This window comes from Heterodontus francisci, chromosome 23 (genome assembly GCF_036365525.1).
Source record: "Heterodontus francisci isolate sHetFra1 chromosome 23, sHetFra1.hap1, whole genome shotgun sequence".
NCBI lineage: Eukaryota > Metazoa > Chordata > Chondrichthyes > Heterodontiformes > Heterodontidae > Heterodontus > Heterodontus francisci.
This window is the reverse complement of record NC_090393.1, coordinates 16,993,564-17,016,072: the sequence shown is the minus strand read 5'-3', so window position 1 is coordinate 17,016,072 and position 22,509 is coordinate 16,993,564. Positions and strand designations below refer to the sequence as shown.

At 44.1% G+C, this 22,509-nt stretch overlaps 1 protein-coding gene across 3 annotated transcripts in view; it reads left to right on the top strand.

Moving 5' to 3' along the window:
* Positions 1–22,509, top strand: part of trpv4 (transient receptor potential cation channel, subfamily V, member 4) — a 124,957-nt gene that overhangs the window by 38,165 nt on the left and 64,283 nt on the right. For 2 of the 3 annotated variants that reach the window (XM_068054756.1, XM_068054755.1), the window contains exon 4: positions 9,647–9,799. The exons of the other annotated variant lie outside the window; for it this stretch is intronic. In XM_068054756.1, the coding sequence (XP_067910857.1) occupies positions 9,647–9,799 (153 nt within the window). The remainder of the gene's footprint in view (positions 1–9,646; positions 9,800–22,509) is intronic. 3 annotated transcript variants of the gene reach the window in all.

Genomic DNA, 22,509 nt, shown 5'->3' with positions numbered 1-22,509 from the left:
TAGGACTGAGATGAGGAGAAATTTCATGATTCAAATGGTTGTGAATCTTTGGAATTCTGTACCCCAGAGGACTGTGGATGCTTAGCTGTTGAATATATTCAGGATAGAGATTCGATAGATTTTTGGACACAAAGGGAAACAAGGGATATGTGGACAGGGCAGGAAGCTGGAGCTGAGGTAGAAGATCAGCCATGATCATATTAAATGGCGGTCTTATGTTAATTTTTCCCCAAAGAGGGAAAGAAGAAAAATCAGAGTGAGAGCAAACCGTGAGTAACCAACGCAAAGGAAATTGCTGAATGCTGTGTATCTGAAATAAAAATAGAAGAATCTGGCAGTAGACAGTGGGTCAGTGAGTATCTGAAAGACAGAAGCAGGTTAATATTTCAGGTGAGACCATCTATTCTATGGAGTTTTGAGTCCAGAATTTTTTCTTTCTCTTGGATGCTAACTGACCTACTGCGTATTTCCAATCTTTTTATTTCAGTCAGAGTTGGAATAGTATAATGGAGCAGTTCAGATTCAGTTTTGGTAAGTTTGGAAATAACTGTGAGTCACAAGAGCCAGGATTCTTGTTGAGAGGAAATGTTCTCCCCTCAAATCTCTCTTGTGAAGACTCTGAGCAGTGCTTAGGTACAGTTCCACAGATACCACTTACTTAGGCCGGCGTTCGCCATGAGAGTCTGGACAGTAAAGGGCAGCAAGGATTACGTGCCATTAAAATAACCTGCTCCCTGACCAGGGGATGATTAATGTCCAGCCGGTTAAGATGAAAATCTGTGGCTGAGTTTTGGTGTGCTAGTCAACTGTGAAAGGAGCAGCTTCTGAGGCTGGTGGGTTTAGCAAACCACAGTCAGTCAGGGTTTGCTAATCCGTTTTATGGTAAATCTGTCCCCTGTAATTTTCCTACCCTATTGTTTTAGACTGTGGTTAGGGAAGTGGATCTTTCTTAAAAAGATGTTAGGAGGTAGCAGCAGCTGATAAACCAGAGCAGGGGACGAGTGGATCTGATTGGAGGCAATGGTAGCAGCGTCTGATAAATCAGAGTGGGGATCTTCCACGGTGTTTTCCAAAAAAAGCAAGGAGTGATGTCAGAGGATGGGTAGATGATTGGTTGGTGACTTTTAAGGTTTTTTATTCTCTGTAAACGAGGGCAGTGGTTTAAACTAAGACCGAGAAACTATAACGTACCATATTAAATTTACAGCTTAGCTTAATTAATAAAATTTCAATCGGGTTAATATAACGGTAAGTGAATGAATCAGAGTATTACCACAGAGCAGGTTTAGAGGCATTAATTAAATTAATAGTTTATACAAGGTACTAATTAAATTATAAAAGAGGGAATAGAGATATTTTTCTTAGATCCTGAATAGGCAGCTGAGAACTGTTGCTTGCAATTCCTGCACCATGTGGGAACTTCAGGACACTTCATGTGTCTTGGGGGACCACATGTGTAGGAAGTGTCTCCAACTGCTTCAGCTTGAGCTCAGGATTTCCACGCTTGAGGGGCAGCTGGAGTCACAGTGGAGCGTCAGGGAGGACGAAAGTTTCCTGAATCATACATTCCAGGAAATGGTCACCTCATAGCAGTGAGAGTTTAGGATAGTAGATGGGTGGTCATCCAAAAGAGTAGGAAGAGGCAGGAGGTGCAGGAGTCTTCGGGTGTATGTCACTCTCAAACAGGTACTCAGCTTTGGAGTCTGCTGGGAGTGACAATACCTTCAAGGAGTGCTGTCAATGTGAGTCCCGCATTGTGTGTTGCCTCCCTGGTGCCAGGGTAAAAGACATTCTTCCCTAATGTCCTAATCAGTACTGACACCCCACCTCCCTTTTCTCCTTCCCTATCTTTTCTGAACACTTGTATTGTTGAATATTAAGCACCCAGTCTTCACTATTGTTAAACCATGTGATGTGGTGGCAATACAAAGAATATGCTGCAGTGGGAAGGGAGTGAGCCAGAAGTTGTGGTACACGTCAGAACCAATGACATAGAGAGAGCAGGTATTGAGGTCAGATTTTCAGGAGTTAGGGAGGAAGTTTAAAAAGTAGAACCTTGAAGGTCATAATCTCTAGATTAGTCCCAGTTACTCGCGTGAGCAAGAGTAGAAAAAGGAAGATAGGGATAGGATCAATCCATGGCTTGAGACATGGTGCAGGAGGGAGGGCTTCAGATTCTTGGGGCATTTGGGACCGGTTCTGGGCAGGAGACACCTATTTAAAAGGGATGGGTTGCACCTCAATGGAACTAGTACCCATGTTCTCGCGGCTAGGTTCACTAGTGTGATTCAAGAGGGTTTAAAATAAGTTGGCAGGGGAATGGGCACCACCATATAAAAGTAGATAATAAGTATAAAGTGCATAAATGTGTGAGAGCATTGCATAGTATTAGAGAAGGAAGTAATACCCGTATTAGATAAGAGCAGACTAAGAAGGACTACGAATAATACAAAGAGGGGTTTACAATGCATATATGTAAATGTACAAAGTGTGGCGAATAAGATGGGTGACCTACAAGCATGAATAGCCTTGTGGGAATATGATGTAGTGGCAATAATGGAAATGTGGCACTTAATATTCAAAGAAACAAAGTTTTCAGAAAAGATAGGGAAGGAAAAAAGGGAGGTTGGTGGCAGCCCTGATTAGGGAAGACATTGTAGTATTGGAAAGGGAGGATGTCCTTCCGGGGCAAAGACAGAATCTATGTAGTTAGAGTTGAGAAGCAAAAAGGGCATGATAACACTACTGGGGACATTCTACAGGCCTCCAAATAGCGAGAGAGAGAGGAGCAAATCTGGAGGGAAATCACAGAGATGTGCAAGAACTATAGACTGGTGATATTGGGAGACTTTAATTACCCAAATATTGATTGGAATAATGTTAGAGTAAAGGATAAGGAGAGGAATTTCTGAAGTGTGTTCAGGAGAACTTCTTTGACCAGTATGTTCTCAGTCCAACTAGGAAGGAGGCAATGCTGGATCTGGTGCTGGGGAATGAGGTGGGCCAAGTGGACCAAGTGTCGGTGGGGTAACACTTGGGTAAGAGTGATCATTGTATCATAAGGTTTAGATTAGTAATGGAGAAGAGCAAGGGACAATCTAAAGTAGAACTTCTAAATTGGAAGAGACCTAACTTCAGTGGGATGAGAGGGGATCTAGCCAGGGTAAAATGGAACCAAAGATTGTCAGGAACAACAACAGTGGAACTATGGGTGATATTTAAGGAGGAGATGTTTCAGTTACAGGCTAGGTACATTCCAACAAGGGCAAAAAGTAAGGGAACCTAAGTCAGGGCTCCTTGGATGATGAGGGATAAAGAATATTATGAAACAAAAAAAGAAGGAATATAATGTCTGTCAAGTAAATTCTTCTGCAAGAACAAGGCCAAACACAATATGTTGAGAGGGGAAGTGAAGAGGAAAATAAGACTGGCAAAGAGAGAATATCAGGATAGAATGGCAGTTAAGATAAAAGGGAACCCAAAAACCTCCTACCAGCATGTAAATAGTAAATGCGTAGTAAAAGGTGCGTTGGGGTCTGCTGGGGACAAAGAGGGTGATATATGCTTAGAGGCACAGGGCAAGGCTAGAATACTTAATGAGTACTTTGTATCCGTTTTTACTAAAGAAGACGATGCTGACAAAATCTTGTTAGAAGTAAAGTTAGTACAGGTAATGTATGGGATGAAAATTGATAGGAAGGATGTACTGGAAAAGCAGGCTATGCTTAGAGTGGATAAGTTGCCTGGTCTGGATGGCTGGCTAAAGGAAGTGGGAGTGGAGATAACGGAAGGGCTGGCCATAATTTTCCAACCTTCCCTATATACGGGGGAGATGCCAGACGATTGAAGAGTGGCAAATATGACACCATTATTCAAGAAAGGATGTAAAGACATTCCTAGTAACTACAGTTTAACATCTGTGGTGGGTAAGGTTTTAGAAACAATAATCGGGGAAAAAAATCAACAGGCACTTGGAGAGGTTTGAGTTAAGTAAGGAAAGCCATCATAGATTTGTAAAAGGCATATCATGCTCACCTAATCTAATTGAATTTTTTGATGAACGGAAAGCAATGGATGTCATCTATATGGATTTTAAGAAAGCATTTGACAAGTACCCCTAAAAGGCTGGTGAACAAAATTGAGGCTCATCGAATAGGAGGATCAGTGTGAGCTTGGATAAAAAAAATTGGCTTAGGGACAGAAAACAGCAAGTTGTGGTAAAGGGTTGTTTTTCAGACTGGAGGATGGTAGACAGTGGTGTTCCCCAAGTTTCAGTGCTTTTATTAATGATTTGAATATTGGAATACAGAGTAAAATTTCAAAATTTGCAGATGATACAAAACTTGTCATGTGGCAAACAGTGAGGATTGTACCAACCAACTGCAACAGGATATAGATAGGCAGATGGAATTTAATACAGGCAAGTGTGAGGTGATGCATTTTGGCAGAAGGGATATGGAGAGGCAATATAGACTAAATGGCACACTTATAAAGAGTGTATAGGGCAAGTGGGACCTGTAGGTTCATATGCATAGATCTTTGAAGATAGGAGGATATGTTGAGAGTGTAGTTAGCAAAGCATAAGCATGATTGAGCTTAGGATCCAACAAGGGGCAGTCACACTACTGGGAGTATGCTATAGACCCCTGAACAGTCAAAGGGCGATAGAAGAGCAAATATGTCGGCAAATTTCTGAGAAGTGCAAAAGCGATAGAACAGTAATAGTAGAGGATTTTAACTACCCCAATATTAATTGGGATAGCTTTAGTGTGAAAGAAATGGAGGGAACAGAATTCTTAAGGTGCATTCAGGAGAACTTTGTTGGCTAGTATGTAGCAAGTCCAACAAGAGAGGGCAGGTTCTGGACTTGTTTTTAGGTAATGAAGCTGGGCGGGTGGAAGGAGTGGCAGTGGGAGAGCATTTTGGTGGTAGTGATCATAATTCAGTTAGTTTTAACATAATTATGGAAAAGGACAGAGGTAGAACAGGAGTTAGAGTTCTAAATTGGGGGAAGGCCAATTTTACTAAGCTGAGAGGTGATTTAGCAAATGTGGACTGGAAACAGCTACATGTAGGTTAATCAGTGTCCGAGCAGTGGGAGACATTCAAAGGGGACATTCAGGGGTTCAGAGTAAACATGTTCTCACAAACAGAAAAGGCTGAAATTTATGAGCGCGCCGCAAATTGTGACAGCACACTCCGCTGTCAGCGGTCTTCAGGCACGGATGTGCTTTCGCAGAGTCCTGCAATATTTTGCACGGGGCTTATTTAAATGGAGGGGGCAGAATGGCCGCCCCCGATGACATAGAGGGGCAGCTGTTCCATCCCCGGCAACAGTGTCCGGTGGCACCACGCAGGCGCTGCGACATTTTTAAAGGGCTTCAAGCACTGTAGTAACAATTGAAATTTTAAAGGACATTAATTTGAAATTTGTGTAAAAAAAACTGAATAAAAACTGGAATCCCCTTTCCCACCCCCCCCCCGCAATGTTTGTTTTCGGGCCTATCCCATCCAAAATGAACTTAATTCCCAACCTGAACTTCTCCCCACACCCACCCAAACCTCGTTACCTTTGCCCTTCAACCCCTTCCCACCATTGCCCCAGCCAATGGAGTAAGTTTCTTCCGAATTAAACTTCAACCCCCATGCCCCATCCCACCAGCGTCTCGCCTTGAATCCCCAAACGGGGATCGGAAGGCATGGGCCGGAATATCGGTGTGGGACGGCTGCCTGGTCTAGGTATGTTTATTTACATTTATTTGCATAGATTTAACAATGCAAATGAAGGCCCCACCGCTGCCGCTGCACCGAGGCCTAGCTGCTGACGATAAAATGCGGCGGGGCCTTCTCGGCCTCAGGGGTCGTGGCGGGCCTCTCCTGGAAGAATTTTCCGGGCACCCCCTGCCACGACCCCTGACACTAGAGGCCTCATAAAATTCAGCCCAAAGGGTGGGACCGCCAAATCTAGAGCCCCCAGATGTCTAGGAGCTTACAGGGTATGATAAGGCAGAAAAAGAAAGCTTATGTCAGACACGGAGAACTCAATACTACAGAAAATGGAGAGGAGTATAGAAAGGGGAGGGGTGAAATCAAAAAGGAGATTTGGAAAGCAAAGAGAGGGCATGAAAAAATATTGGCAAGTAAAATCAAGGAGAACCCAAAGATGTTTTGTCAATATGCTAAGAGTAAGAGGATAACTAAGGAAAGAGTAGGGCCCATAAAAGACCAAAAAGGTAATCTATGTGTGGAGGTGGAAGATGTAGGTATGGTTCTTTATAAATACTTTGCGTCTGTCTTCACAAAAGAGAGGGACAATGCAGATATTGTAGTTAAGGAGGAGGAATATGCGGTCTTGAATGTGATAAACGTAGGGAGAGAGGAAGTATTAAGGGAATTATCATCTTTGAAAGTGAATAAATCACCAGGGCCAGATGAAATGTACCCCAGGCTGTTAAATGAAGCAAGAGAGGAAACAGCGGAAGGTCTGACCCTCATTTTCCACCTGGATACAGATGTGGTGCCGGAGAATTGGAGAACTGCTAACATTGTACCTTTGTTTAAAAAGGGAGCAAGGGATAGACCGAATAATTACAGGCCAGTCAGTCTAACCTCAGTAGTGGACAAATTATTGGAATCAATTCTGAGAGACAGGATAAACTGTCATTTAGAAATGCACAGATTAATCAAGAATAGTCAGCTAACTTGATTGAATTTTTTGAGGAAGTAACAAGGATGATTGATGAGGGGAGTGCAGTTGATGTTTAACAAGGTTCCACATGGCAGACTGGTTAAAACGTTAAAAACCCATGGGATCCAGGCGAATGTAGCAAGCTGGATCCAAATTTGCTCAGTGGCAGGAAACAAAGGGTAATTGTTGACGGGTGTTTTTGCGACTGGAAGGCTGTTTTCATTGGGGTTCCGCAGGGCTCAGTACTAGGTCCCCTGCTTTTTGTGGCATATATTTACGACTTGAACATAAATGTAGGGGGAATGCTCAATAAGTTTGCAGATGACGCAAAAATTGGCCGCGTGGTTGATAGCGAGGAGGATTGCTATAGACTTCAGGAAGATATCAATGGACTAGCCAGGTGGGGAGAACAGTGGCGAATGGAATTTAACCCAGAGAAGTGTGAGGTGATGCATTTGGGGAGGTTAAACAAGGCAAAGGAATACACAATAAATGGGAGGATACTGAGAGGTGCAGAGGAAGTGAGGGACCTTTGAGTATATGTCCACAGATCCCTGAAGGTAGCAGGACAGATCGATAAGGTGGTTAAGAAGGCATGTGGAACCCTTTCCTTTATTAGCCGAGGCAAGGAATATAAAAGTGGGGAGGTTATGCTGGAACTATATAAAACATAGTTAGGCCACAACCTGATTACTGTGTGCAGTACTGGTTGCCTCATTACAGAAAGGATGTAATTGACAGAGGAGATTTACGATGATGTTGCCAGGACTGGAAAATTGCAGCTATGAGGAAAGATTAGATAGGCTGGGATTGTTCTTCTTGGAACAGAGGAGGCAGAGGGGAGATCTGATTGAAATGTACAAAATTGTGAGGGGCCTGGATAGAATGGATCAGAAGGGCCTATTTACCTTAGCAGGGGGGTCAGTGAATAGGGGTATAGATTTAAAGTGATTGATAGAAGGATTTTTGCTGTGAGGTTAGGTCAGCGAAGCTTTGATTGTTCTCCTTGGAGGAAAGGAGATTGAGGGGAGATTTGTTAGAGGTGTACAAGTTTAGATAAGATAGACAAAGAAAAGCTGTTCCCATTAGCTGATGGTACAAGGACAGATTGAATGTTTTGGGCAGGAGATGTAGGGGGGGGATGTGAGGAAGAACGTTTTTATGTAGCGAGTGGTAATGACCTGGAACACGCTGTCTACAAGGGTAGTCGAAGTAGGGAAGATGAGTGATTTCAAAAGGAAATTGGAGGGACACTCGAGGGAAATAAAATTGCAGGGCTACAGGGATAGAGGAGGAGAATGGGACTGATTTGATTGCTTTACAGAGTGCTGGCAATGTCTTGATGGGCCGAATGGCCTCCTTCTGTGCTATAATGACTCTGTGACTCTCTGAGTCTATGAGCTATGATCCTATTCTGTTTTGATTTGATGACATTCTGGGTATGTGATCGCTTATGTCATGCTATGTTGTGATGTATACTATATTCTATGCTATGCCGCGCATCATTGTCTACGTTATGCTGTGTTCTGTGGTATACTGATTCACATTTTTCAAGGTTTAATATCAAGAGTTTGGAGGAGAATTGTTAAGCAAAATTCAGACACAGTTGTAATGTGCTTTATTGAGCACAAATTAGGCGAATTGCAGAGAACAAAAAGAGGCAATGATGCTCAGTTGTTTCAGTGAATTTAAGGGTGGTTTGTTTTAGGGCTGCTCTGAAAATTAAATCAATCTGAAGAATTAACCATAAATGTATAGATTATAGTATCAGCCAGAATCTAAAAAAATGCCAGTTCAGAATCGATATAAAACATAGATCTATACAATAGAGGGTTTTCCATGGATCTATAAAATACAGGGTCTCCCATGAATCTATAGAGTGCAGGGTTACCCATGAATTTATAGAATACAGGGTCAACTCAGAATCTATAGATTAAAGGATATGCCCTGAATCTAAAAAAAGCTCAGAATTTATAGAAGACAACATCAACTCAGAACCTATAGAATTTAGGGTAACGCATTAATTTATACAGTACAGGATCGCCCATGAATCCATAGAATGCAGGATCATTCATGCATCTGTAGGATACATAAGAAAGGCAACATTCTGTAAAATTGTCATTGGACTGGTGATGGATGGACAAGTATAGAGTGTTGCAGGTCAAGTGCTGGTCTGACCAGCTGTTAACTTCTTGAAGCTGCAAACTTCAAGGACTGATCAAAAAAAGACAATTTTTTATGACATTGGTTGTTGTTTTAGACAAAGCATGTACGCACATTGCCTAAAATAAATACATTTTATTACTCAGCTTTTGGCCACCAGAGTATGGTTTTGTATCTCTGGTTGGCTACACTTTGGGCAGTTAATGCTGATGTATGGGAGCCAGAAGAATGTTGGCATGGAAACCAAACATTTTTACTTCAGAACCAATGATTGTTAGAGAAGTTTAAGAAAGAGGGCCTGAAAGCCAAAACGATCAGATTATGGGATGGTCATTTAACTTCCCTGCAGTGCACTGGGCTACCTCAGAGGGTTACCACCATTTACACAATTCTAAGATGGAACAGGGACAGGTGAGTGTGGGGTGGGATTGGAGGGGATGTGAGCACCAGTTTTTGTTTCACAATGAAAAGTTGTTAAAGATTTAAGTACCTTAGTAGCAATAACTCCACATCATAAGACACAGAATTAAAAAGCAAAAATAAATTCTTTCCTATTTTAAAATTCAGACTCTTAGTGTCCAGTTTACAGTTGAAAAATTTCTAAACAGTTCACTCAAAGAAATAGACTGTCTGGCCCAGACCTATTGTCCACTCTGGTACTACCTGTAAAAGTATTGAATGGGCAGAAAATCAAATCACATCTGCCTATATCATTGGCTGTCTATTGCATGTACACAGTGATGCAGCATATTGGGAGTTGAGAATAACAGCCCTTGGTCTTTCTCTTGTTCCCAGAACCCTCAACAGGGAAGACATGTCTGCCAAAAGCACTATTAAACCTAACCAATGGAAAGAATGATACCATTCCAATGGTGCTCGAGATAGCAGAAAAAACAGGAAACCTTCGAGAATTCATCAATGCACCATTTCGGGATGTTTACTACAGAGGTGAGAAGGCATTGGCTGTCAACAATTTTTTGTAACTTAACTTTATGTAGTTCTTTAAACTTCAAGTTGGATTGGACAGTTCTTAACCAGTAAACTGAAGGAATAATGAACTGAGGCAGTCCACGTTGTCACTAAAATGGAGCCCTTCTTCCCTGCTTCTTCGTTTTCTCTGTTGTGCAGTTTTACAGACATTGACTGCCCTTTGGTACCTGACACAAACAGCCATTACCTTTCAGGTATGAACTTAAACAGTGAGTGTCATTATGCTGTTCCACTGTGGAGGCATCACAACTGAGGCTGATCCTTTCCACACTTGGGACTTGAAAGTCCACTGGCCATTCTTCCTGGTTGGGAAGTACTCACCTGTGACCTTGGATGTTGATGTCATGAGCAGTTGGCGGGGTGGGGGGGGGGAATCAGGTGGGTGGTCAGCACAGGCGGGCACTTGTACTAATGGTTGTACATCTCGTGCACCCACCTATGCAGGGAGGCTGCACAATGTGACCAAGGATGCCTGCAGCGAGGAGCAGCTGGGGGGTGGGGGTGGGGGGGAGGGTTGTTGGGGACTGGCCTCCCCCTTCCCTTCAGTGCCTTATTGGTCCCTTTTCTAAGGGAGACAAAAAAATTCATTGAATTTGTGACCTTTCTGGGCTAGGCCACGATCTCCAGTTGGACTCCATATCTGCTGGACAATGGCTGGTATTCCGGTCTCCTGCATCAGGTTAGGATGAGGCTATTCCTGGCCTGCGAGTCCTCCTTCTGTCAAACCACACCCCTCCCCATCCCCTTACGCCAATGGCCCTTTTTTCGGGTGGGTGGAGACTGCAAACTAAGCAAGACCCTCCCCTCCCTGGAAGATGTTGGAGAAAGGGAGAACCTGGCATATCCAGGGCCCAGCCTAATCCATGGTCCAATGGTACGAGTTGGCCTGGTAGGACCATGGATTTGTGGACGCTGGAAGTCAACATACTTGCAATGTCCTGCAGGAGAACCTGGATAGCAATCAGGAGCTGGAACTCTGGTTAATTACTCCCCCCCTCCCCCCTCATAGCCCAAAGCACTGAGGTCAATTGTAAAACTCCAGCTGTTACCCTTACCTGCGATCAAGCAACTCAACACAGGTTATGGATTAAACCACGGATCTTCCTAGTCTATTTTACGCTACAACCATCAATGGAGAATGTTAGAATGTCACATCAGAGTGTGTTCTATGTAGAATCTCTGATCCCAAACCATCTTTTTCCTCATTATATCATAAAACAAGGTAACAAGGGATGACCATACACCATCAGTAAGTGAACACATATTTTCCTGATGGAGACTTGTTGCAATTCAGGCATCCAGAAGGGCAGATTTCCCCTGATTGTTGTTATAGCTAAATCCTAAATGCATTCTTTAAATTCACATTGATAATTTTAGCAGAGGCAGTCTTTAGACCTCTGTTATCCCTTTAAAAATCTTTAAATGGCAGCCAGAAAATTGGGTCATAAATTATGACTTTCAAGCAACTCTGTACCCAGTTAATTATTTATCGTTCCATTGCTGTGGAATACTCATTGCGATATAAACTCTGGGTGGAAGATGTGGATAGAGCCAGAGGGAAAGAATTTCAGTACGACTCCTTCTTGCAGTACTTCTGTATCAGAAACTCATCATTGGATTGTTTTCAGGTAGGGATGAGCAGAAGTGTGCCATTTCCCGGCACTAGACATTGATTGGTACCAAATCTCACCCTCTCCCGAAATAATGAAAGCTTAGCGAAGGGCATCTGTGACTTGACACTCACTTCAAAGTGCTTAGCATAAAATTAATGCTGTGTCTGGAGAGGGAGGAGGGGGAGGGTGGAGTGCTGTAATTTTCTGCCAGTTGAAACCCTACAATTTCTGGTGGTTTTGTTTCTTTGGAATAATGAGAACCATCAGTACAGCAGCTGTATCTGGAGAGATGGGGTTGGGGGTGGGGAGCAGGTCATTTTAACCTTGGGCAATAGTATAAAATGGGCAAAATCGATTCAGCACTCATTTTACATCTTTCATTTCCACAGACTTCAGTGGGTGATCCTGAATTGTCAGAGCTGACAGGCTAGTCGACTATGGGGAGCATCACAGCTGGGTCCAATCTTTACCTCACCCATCATGTACATCGCATCACTGGTCATTATATAGCAATCACTTCAAATTACTGCTAATTAGGACCCTTGTAGCTGGTACTTTTCCCCATCAGTCTGCAACTTTGGGGTCAAATGCAAGTTAAAGAGTTAAAGAGAGAATTTTCTTTAACCCACTGTGCCACTGAATACTCTTGACTTTTGGCTGAACTTGTACAAATGAGATGAGAAGGGAGCCCATTTAAAGAAGCAGGGGTGTCCCAAAGGTTGGCACGAAGACTGCAAACAGGTAAATCTTGAAGGTCTGAGGAGATGGAGAGATGTTCTTTCCCTCCAAAGAGGGCACTCGGAGACCTTCCCTCATTGCCCAGAATGGTTCCAGGGATGGGGGATTTTAGTTACAAGGTTAGGTTGGAAAAATAAACCAGGTGTCTGATTTTCATGTGGACAGAACTACTCATTATTCTGCCATTAACACTCTCTCTGGACTAATGCTTTGTCTTTCACCACAAGCATTAACATGCTCTTTGCCTTTGTCCCATGATAGCTTTGTTATTTAATCTCTCCTGCCCTCTGCCCTATCATACACCTTCCCTTTTGTTCTCTTCCCCACCAAACCATGCTCCCCCCTCTTCACTTACTTAAAACCTATTCTTTTCTAACATTTGCCAGTTCTGATGAAAGGTCACTGGCCTGAAACGTTAACTCTGCTTCTTTCTCCACAGATGCTGCCAGACCTGTTCAGTATTTCCAACACTTTTTGTTTTTATTTATGTTAGGTTGGAAAAACTGGGGTGTTCTGCCTGGAGCAAATGAGTTTGAGGGGAGATTTGATAGAAGTGTACAAGATTATGACCGGCTTAGATAAATTAAACAAGGAAAAACTGTTTCTATTAACTGACAGTACAAGGACTAGGGGGCGCAGATTGTAGGTTTTGGGCAAGAGATGCAGGGGGAATGTGAGGAAGAACTTTCTTACACAGTGGGTGGTAATGACCTGGAACCTGCTGCCCACGAGGGTGGTGGAAGTGGAGATAATCAATGACTTCAAAAGGAAATATGACGGATACTTGAAGGAAATAAACTTGCAGGGGATTGAGTGGAGGAGTGGGACTGACTGGATTGCTCTGCGGAGAGTGGCATGGACTCAATGGGCTGAATGGCCTCCTTCTATGCCACAATGACTCTATGACTCTTTCAATTGTTAATTTTAATTCTGAGATTGATAGATTTAAGTTAACTAAAGGTATCACGGCATATGGGGCCAAGGCAGGTATATGGAGAGGGGTTACAGATCAGCCATAATCTCATTGAATGGTGGAACAGGCTTGAGGGGCTAAATGGCCTCCTCCAGTTTGTATATTCCCACAAACAGCAGTGTTCAAATAATTGTTTTAGTGATGTTGGTTGAGGGATAAATATTGACCCAGACATCAGGGATAACACCCCTGCTCTTCTTTGAAATAGTGCAATGGGACCATTAACGGTCAACTGAGAGGGCTGACAGTGTTAATTGTCTATCAGTTGGGAGTTAATTGTATTCAGGCGATGAGCACTAATTTGGGATTCACCTGTGCTCATATATATTGGAGCAGACTGAAAGAGTGGTTGGTGGTTACAAGTGAATGATATGTAATGTGTGTCTCTGTAAATAATACGGAATCCTAGACTTTATAAATAAAGTCATAGAGTACAGAAGCAAGGAAGTTATGATGAACCTTTATAAAAACCTTTATAGGCCTCAACTGGAGTATTGGGTCCAATTCTGGCACTGCACTTTAGGAAGGATGTGGAGGCTTTAGAGAGGATGCAGATAGGATTTACGGGAGTAGTTCTAGGGATGAGGGACTTCAGTTATGTGGATAGATTAGTGAAGCTGGGTTTGTTCTCCTTAGAGAAGGTTGACAGGAGGTTTGATAGAGGTGTTCAAAATTATGAGGGGTCTGGACAGAGTAGATAGAGAGAAACTGTTCCCATTGGCGGAAGGATCGAGAACCAGAGGTCACTAAAAAAGGTGAATAGCTAAAGAATCAAAGATGACATGAAGAAAACTTTTTTTCTGCAGAGTGGTTGGGATCTGGAACGCACTGCTTGGGACCTCCATTGCTTTTAGCTTTTCACTGTTTAGAAAGTACTCCGATCTATCTTTTTTAGAGCAGAAGTGGATGATCTCACACTCGCCTACATTGAAATCTTTTGCCACAGTTTTGCCCATTCACTTAACCTATTAATATCAATCATGGCTTTCTTAAGGGAATTGGATAAGCACCTGAAGAAAGAAAATTTGATGGGCTACTTGGAAAGGGCAAGGGAGTGGGTCTAGCTGAAATGCTCTTCCGCTGAGCTGTACGGACAAGATGGGACAAATAGACTCCTTTGTGCTGTAACCATTCTGTTCTATAAATAAAAGTTTCGAAATACAGGCTCCAGTCCTATCCTTCACTGCCTGGCTATCTGAGTTGTAACAGACGGGGCCTTGGTTTACTGTCTCAACTGAAAGCCAGCATCATCCAACAATGTCACATTCCATCAGTACTGCACTGGAGTGTCAACCTAGATTATGTACTAAAGTTTTTGGAATGGGGTTTCAACCCACAGCCTTCTCACTCATTTCAAGTCCTGATATTTTGCTGTTGATTAAAGTTAATTGACAATCTTAATAGTTAATATCTTCAAATCATGCGATGCAGAGAGTTATGTGAAAAAAAGGTGCATCTCCCCTGCCAAAATTAAAGGGACCAAAAATCAGAAAGAGCATGCTCATGATTTTTTTTTTTTTTTTTTTTTAGAGATACAGCACTGAAACAGGCCCTTCGGCCCACCGAGTCTGTGCCGAACATCAACCACCCATTTATACTAATCCTACACTAATCCCATATTCCTACCAAACATCCCCACCTATCCCTATATTTCCCTACCACCTACCTATACTAGTGACAATTTATAATGGCCAATTTTACCTATCAACCTGCAAGTCTTTTGGCTTGTGGGAGGAAACCGGAGCACCCGGAGAAAACCCACGCAGACACAGGGAGAACTTGAAAACTCCACACAGGCAGTACCCGGAATTGAACCCGGGTCCTTGGAGCTGTGAGGCTGCGGTGCTAACCACTGCGCCACAGTGCCGCCCATTTCTCAGTATGCACCCTGAGTGAGAAGGCTTCACACTAGAACCCCACAATTGGAAAATCAGCCCTGTGAGTCCATCTCACTGCTTAGAAATTTCCAGATTTTCTTGCTGAAAGTAGGAAAGAGGGCGAGCTAATGTTAAATCCCAGTCTCCAGCACTGATAAAACAGGAAGCTCCCAACTCAGGTTTGAAAATTCAGGCAGAGTCTTGCGATAACTGAAGTGCAGTATTTTCTACATTTAAATAAACAGAATTGTATTTTTTTGGATCTATTGAAATATACAGTTGATGTAAATATAAGCATGCAAAAGCATTCAAAATATCCTGATATTAAAAAAACACACACAATAATCTTAAAGTTTCTCAAAGTTAAAAGCCGTGTTTTTTTTTCAAGTTTATGTTCCCTGATTCAAAAAGTGAAGGAAAAGTGAAGGGATTCATTTAAAGGAGATGGTTGCTAGGATGACTATTTAGCTTCTACGCATTCCCCGATGGTAGATGCTTCAATCAGGCTGATATTTAAAAATTGATCCCCTGTTTTGCTCCATGAAGGTGCCCCTCATACTGATGTATTCATGTATAGGACCAGAGTGGTCATTTGGACTAGCTTCCACCACCTAAGGGGGCCAGAGAGGAACTTTCCTGTTTGCACCTTTTCCCAAATTGGCCTAGTTATTTTACCTGTTTTTTTTTCACCTCCACCAAGAGCTCACATGATTTTTGGGTGGATGAGGATGTGATGCAAAAGGAACAGGCGGTGGCGTAGTGGTTTTGTCACTGGTCTAGTAACCCAGAGACCCAGGGTATTGCTCTGGGAACATAGGTTCAAATCCCACCGCAGCAGAAGGTGGAATTTGAATTCAATTAATAAATCTGGAATTAAAAGAAAAAGCTAGTCTAATGATGGCCATGAAACCATTGTCGATTGTTGTAAAAACCCATCTGGTTCACTAATGTCCTTTAGGGAAGGAAATCTGCTGTCCTTACCTGGTCTGGCCTACATGTGACTTCAGACCCACAGCAATGTGGTTAACTCTTGCATGCCCTCTGAAATGGCCTAGCAAGCCAGTCAGTTGTATCGAACCACTACGAAGTCAATAAAAAGCAATGAAACCAGACAGACCACCCGGCATCGACCTAGGCACTGGAAACGACAACGGCAAACCCAGCCCTGTCGACCCTGCAAAGTCCTCCTTACTAACATCTGGAGGCTTGTGCCAAAGTCGGGAGAGCTTTCCCACAGACTAGTCAAGCAACAGCCTGACATAGTCATACTCACGGAATCATACCTGACAGACAATGTCCCAGACACTGCCATCATCATCCCCGGGTATGTCCTGTCCCACTGGCAGGACAGACCCAGCAGAGATGCCGGCACAGTGGTATATAGTCGGGAGGGAGTTGCCCTGGGAGTCCTCAACATCAACTCTGGACTCCATGACGTCTCATGGCATCAGGTTAAACATGGACAAGGAAACCTCCTGCTGATTACCACCTACTGCCCTCCCTCAGCTAATGAATCAGTACTCCTCCATGTTGAACAGCACTTGGAGGAAGCACTAAGGGTGGAAAGGGCACAGAATGTGCTCTGGGTGGGGGACTTTGATGTTCATCACAAAGAGTGGCTCGATAGCACCACTACTGACCGAGCTGGCCGAGTCCTAAAGGACATAGCTGCTAAACTGGGTATGCAGCAGGTGGTGAGGGAACCAACAAGAGGAAAAAACATATTTGATCTCGTCCTCACCAATCTGCCTGCCGCAGATGCATCTGTCCATGACAGTATTGGTAGGAGTGACCACCACACAGTCCTTGTGGAGAAGAAGTCCCACCTTCACATTGAGGATACCCTCCTTCGTGTTGTGTGGCACTACCACCATGCTAAATGGGATAGATTTCGAACAGATCTAGCAATGCAAAACTGGGTATCCATGAGGTGCTGTGGGCCATTAGCAGCAGCAGAATTGTACTCAACCACAATCTGTAACCTCATGGCCCGGCATATCCCCCACTCTACCATTACAATCAAGGCAGGAGACCAACCCTGGTTCAATGAAGAGTGCAGGAGGGCATGCCAGGAGCAGCACCAGGCATACCTCAAAATGAGGTGTCAACTGGTGAAGCTACAACACAGGACTATCTGCGTGCCAAACTGCGTAAGCAGCATGCGATAGACAGAGCTAAGCGATCCCATAACCAACGGATCAGATCTAAGCTCTGCAGTCCTGCCACATCCAGCCATGAATGGTGGTGGACAATTAAACAACTAACTGGAGGAGGTGGCTCCACAAATATCCCCATCCTCAATGATGGGGGAGCCCAGCACATCAGTGCGAAAGATCAGGCTGAAGCATTTGCAACAATCTTCAACCAGAAGTGTCGAGTTGATGATCCATCTCGGCCTCCTACTGAAGTCCCCAGCATCACAGATGCCAGACTTCAGCCAATTCGATTCACTCCTCGTGATATCAAGAAAAGACTGAAGGCACTGGATACTGCAAAGGCCATGGGTCCTGACAATATTCCGGCAATAGTACTGAAGACCTGTGCTCCAGAACTTGCCGTGGCCCTAGCCAAGCTGTTCCAGTACAGCTACAACACTGGCATCTACCCTGCAATGTGGAAAATTGCCCAGGTATGTCCTGTACACAAAAAGTAGGACAAGTCCAACCCGACCAATTACCGCCCCATCAGCCTACTCTCAATCATCAGTAAAGTGATGGAAGGTGTCATCAACTGTGCCATCAAGCGGCAATTGCTTAGCAATAACCTGCTCAGTGACGCTCATTTTGGGTTCCGCCAGGGCTGCTCAACTCCTGACCTCATTACAGCTTTGGTTCAAACATGGACAAAAGAGCTGAACTCAAGAGGTGAGGTGAGAGTGACTGCCCTTGAAATCCAGGCAGCATTTGACCAAGTATGGCATCAAGGAGCCCTAGCAAAACTGAAGTCAATGGGAATTGGGGGGAAAACTCTCCGCTGGTTGGAGTCATACCTAGCGCAAAGGAAGATGGTTGTGGTTGTTGGAGGTCAATCATCTGAGCGCCAGGACATCACTGCAGGAGTTCCTCAGGTTAGTGTCCTAGGCCCAACCATCTTCAGCTGCTTCATCAATGACCTTCCTTCAATCAGAAGGTCAGAAGTGGGGATGTTTTCTGATGATTGCACAATGTTCAGCACCATTCACAACTCCTCAGATACTGAAACAGTCCATGTAGAAATGCAGCAAGACCTGGACAATATCCAGGCTTGGGCTGATAAGTGGCAAGAAATATTCGTGCCACACAAGTGCCAGGCAATGACCATCTCCAACAAGAGAGAATCTAGCCATCTCCCCTTGACATTCAATGGCATTACCATTGCTGAATCCCCCACTATCAACATCCTAGGGGCTACCATTGACCAGAAACTGAACTGGTGTAGCTATATAAATACCGTGGCTACAAGAGCAGATCAGAGGCTAGGAATCCTGTGGCGAGTAACTCACCTCCTGACTCCCCAAAGCCTGTCCACCATCTACAAGGCACAAGTCAGGAGTGTAATGGAATACTCTTCATTTGCCTGGATGGGTGCAGCTCCAACAACACTCAAGAAGCTCGACACCATCCAGAACAAAGCAGCCTGCTTGATTGGCACCCTATCCACAGCATTCACTCCCTTCACCACCAACGCACAGTGGCAGCTGTGTGTACCATCTACAAGATGCACTGCAGGAACGCACCAAGGCTCCTTAGACAGCACCTTCCAAACCCATGACCTCTACCATCTCGAAGGACAAGGTCAGCAAATGCATGGGAACATCACCACCTGCAAGTTCTCCTCCAAGCTACACACCATCCTGACTTGGAACTATATCACCGTTTCTTCACTGTTGCTGGGTCAAAATCCTGGAACTCCCTTCCTAACAGCACTGTGGCTGTACCTACCCCACATGGACTGCAGCAATTCAAGAAGGCACCTTCTCAAGGGCAATTAGGGATGGCAATTAGCCACATCCCATGAATGAATTTTAAAAAAAGGACTTGTCTTTCACGACCTCAGGAAGTTCCAAAATGCTTTACAGCCAATGAAATACTTTTGAAGTGTAGTCACTGTTGTAATGTAGGACACACGGCAGCTAATTTGCACACAGCAAGCTCCCACAAATAACATTATGATAATGGTCAGATAATCCGTTTTAGTGATATTGTTTGAGGGATAAATTTTGTGGGATGTGGGACCATCTTAAGAGCGGACCATTTCAAGAGGCTGTAAGTGAAGGTCACTGGAGGAAGTGATGTCACGTCATACATGACCAGGTAGTTGTGGGTGGAACCAGACAGAGTTAGGTGTGTGTAGATATGCTCCTGTAGTAGCCGTATATATATATATGTATATTCTAGTTAGGTTTTAATAAAACCCCACATTTTCTTTGGATATTACTCGTGGTCCTGTGAATCTTACAATAGTTCACATATCAAAAGAACAAGTAATGTTAAATGGTGGCACCATTTGGAATTTATCTTTCTGAAGACCACCAAATATTGCATCGTGGCAACGTTTGATTTTTACTGAATAACACACCAAGAGAGAAGAAAGACCAGCTAATTGCCTACCTGGAGTGGCTGAAGATTCAGGCGGTCAGCAGTTGACAGGAGACTGCACAACAGTGCAGCAAGATAGGACTGCAGATAGGACCTCAGGTGGTGTTGAAACTCTGTGAGTACAGTAGGCAATTTGCTAGGAGATCGGCGCTTTCTACTAATCTGGCAGTGGGTTGAAAAATTTGAAAAGAAATAGTACTACCATAACTGCTTTAGCATTCCTGGTCTTTTTGCTTTCTGGGTGGAGCCTAAGACAAAAAGAGTATGAAGAGCTTAATAGCACCACTGGAAGTCCAGCATAAAGTAAAAGGCTGGCTGTGGCAGCTGCCAGTACTGCAAGCAGCAGCCATCTGCAGTGAGAAAAAAACTGCTCTCTCAGTTTAAAAAACAATCAAACTATGTAAACAAAGAAAGCAACTGTCGTCTCACTCTTAAAAGGGGCAGGCCTGTAAAAACTAGCCTGTCTAAAAAAGGAAACAGTAAGTTGTACCTGTAAAAAAGAAAACCTGTGAAAAGTCCTATATCTGTAAAAAAGAAGAATCATCCAGAAAATGGCTTTCAGGTATCCAGTTATGGATTGAAAGGCGCCAGACATAGTGTCTGAATTTAAACTATTTCAACAACAGTTGGAAGTGTGTTTTCTGGATCAAGCAGTGAGCGAACCAGAGAAACAAGCCATAAAAATCAACATCACACTGGGCAACCTGGGCCTGCAATGGGTCAACACATCAGGATTGTCAGCTGAGGATCTGAAGGACCCTAGCAAGCTATGGGTATTCCTGGAAGATCAACTTAAGGTAAAGGTCAATTTCCGAGGACATCGGCTTGAACTTATGACCTACCAGCAAAGGCAAGATGAGTCCATTGACCAGTTTGTTGCAAGGTGCCAAGACAAAGCTCAAGAGTGCGACTTCACAGATCTGGAATTGTTGGAATGAGTAATAGAACTAGTAATTGTGTCTATCCCACTACAGGCTTTTCAAAAAGACCTGCTAGAAAAATAGAAAGGGCACACCATAGATGCACTACTCAATAATGAAAGGAAATTTGAAGCCGTCATGGCTGGGTGCCAACAGTTACAAGTGTTGTGGTGGCTATGACAATTGGTATGGTAACCAAGGCTCAGAAGTCTGCTAAGCCTTGTGACAACTTTGTGACAAATATGGCATGACTCACCCAATTCGCAGCTGTCTGACGTACCAGGAGCAGTGCAACACCTATGGTATGTGAGGTCATTGGGCAGAGCAGTGCAGAAGGCCAACCCAGAGGCTGCATACTGGAATGGCGGCAGATCACATGCAGAGAGAAGGTCTGCTGGACAGGATGGCAATCGTAACAAAAGGTATGCCAACACACAACAAAAGCCCAAGCAGGTACATCAGGTTAGCAGAGAGACAGATTGCCAGGAGGACATGGGTGATGAATGCACTTACGCAAACCGAGCAAGCATTTAACATAATTAATTTGGATCAACCTGCCAGTGTTATTACGGAACCTGAGGCATTTGCCATGATTGGGATTATGGGCTGGATTTTAAAGCCCCTCCACCATCAGGAATGTTGGCAGGGGGGGGCAATGAAGATCGGTGTGGCGGAGGCCTGCCACCGGCCCCGATGGCAGCAGGCCCCGTGCCAATTTCGGCGGTGGCGGTGAGGCCTCATGGCGGTCGCCCCACAGCTCAGCGATGGCACCCCCATTTCAATATGTAAACTAATTTACATATCTGATTTAATGAAGGTTCCATTGCCTCCTTAATTGCCGCACTGATCTTCATTCGGGTGGCCGACAATGCCGCACCATCGAATCACCGTTCGAGGAAACTAGGCATGATACCTATGAGGAGCAGGGGGGAGGATTTTTTCTCAGTGTGGGAGTGGGGGAGCAGGGTAACATTGCTGTGGATTGGTCAGGGGGTTGATGGGAAGGGGTGAAGGGCAAAGGTGCCGAACTTTGTGGGGGGGAAAGGTCAAATTCTTAATAAACAAATACTGGGGGGGGAAAGGGCAGGAATGTTTTGAGATGCCATTGGGGGTGTGGGAAAATGAATTTAAAGGTAATTTATTTTTGCTGTTTGGTAATTCAACTGACCTGGCCCTTTAATTTTTAAATCTCCATTACAAAGAACAGTACAGCACAGGAACAGGCCATTCGGCGCTCCAAGCCTGCGCCGATCTTGATGCCTGCCGAAACTAACACCTTCTGCACTTCCGGGACCCATATCCCTCTATTCCCATCCTATTCATATATTTGTCAAGATGTCTCTTAAACGTCGCTATCGTATCTGCTTCCACCACCTCCCCTGGCAGCAAGTTCCAGGCACTCACCACCCTCTGTGTAAAAAACTTGCCTCGCACATCCCCTCTAAACTTTGCCCCTCGCACCTTAAACCTATGTCCCCTAGTAACTGACTCTTCCACCCTGGGAAAAAGCTTCTGACTATCCACTCTGTCCATGCCGCTCATAACTTTGTAAACATCTATCATGTCACCCCTCCACCTCCGTAGTTCCAGTGAAAACAATCCGAGTTTTTCCAACCTCTCCTCATAGCTAATGCCCTCCAGACCAGGCAACATCCTGGTAAACCTCCTCTGTACCCTCTCCAAAGCCTCCACGTCCTTCTGGTAGTGTGGCGACCAGAATTGCACGCAATATTCTAAGTGTGGCCTAACTAAGGTTCTGTACAGCTGCAACATGACTTGCCAATTTTTATACTCTATGCCCGATCGATGAAGGCAAGCATGCCGAATGCCTTCTTGACTACCTTATCCACCTGCGTTGCCACTTTCAGTGACCTGTGGATCTGTACGCCCAGATCTCTCTGCCTGTCAATATTCCTAAGGGTTCTGCCATTTACTGTATACCTCCCACCTGCATTAGACCTTCCAAAATG